The sequence below is a fragment of the Cariama cristata genome, unplaced genomic scaffold, assembly GCF_000690535.1.
Source record: "Cariama cristata isolate BGI_N322 unplaced genomic scaffold, ASM69053v1 scaffold32043, whole genome shotgun sequence".
Lineage (NCBI taxonomy): Eukaryota > Metazoa > Chordata > Aves > Cariamiformes > Cariamidae > Cariama > Cariama cristata.
This window is the reverse complement of record NW_009607134.1, coordinates 1-539: the sequence shown is the minus strand read 5'-3', so window position 1 is coordinate 539 and position 539 is coordinate 1. Positions and strand designations below refer to the sequence as shown.

At 58.1% G+C, this 539-nt stretch overlaps 1 protein-coding gene across 1 annotated transcript in view; it reads right to left on the bottom strand.

Annotated features, from left to right (window-relative positions):
* LOC104158859 (zinc finger protein 84-like) overlaps positions 1-535 on the bottom strand; it is a gene marked incomplete at its 5' end in the record, with an annotated part of 1340 nt that extends 805 nt beyond the window's left edge. Inside the window, 1 exon segment of the mRNA XM_009696618.1 lies at positions 177-535. Coding sequence (XP_009694920.1) covers positions 177-535 — 359 coding nt within the window.
* Positions 536-539: the final 4 nt, after the last annotated feature.

Below are 539 nucleotides of genomic sequence, written 5' to 3'. Positions count from 1 at the left end.
GTAGAAAAACTGGGATGGGGGGAGGTCTCCAGCTGGAAAAACGAGGGTCCCCGCACCCCAAGGACCTTCCCGCCCCGTGCCTGGCACAGCTCTAACCCAAATTTCCAAGGATGGGACCCAAACCGGGGTGGGGGCGGGGGGAAACGGAGCAAAGACCTGGAGGAAATCGAGGTTACCTGGTGGGGCCGTGATGTCGGAAGACGGACGTCGGCGGCTCAACCTTCTCCGTGCCGTGGACCTTCTTGTGGGCGTTACAGCGGAAATTTTGGGTGAAACCCTTCCCGCAGACGGGACACTTGAAGGGTTTCTCCCCGGTATGAACCGTTTTGTGTCGAACCAAATCGGAACTTTTCCGGAAACTCTTCCCGCAATCCCCACACCCGTACGGTCTCTCCCCGGTATGAACGCGACGATGCATGAGGAGATATTGTTGCCGGGCGAAACTTTTCCCGCAATCGGGACAAACGTAGGGTTTCTCGTCGGTGTGGACGGCTTGGTGGGAGATGAGGTGAGAACTTTGGCTGAACCTCTTCCCGCAG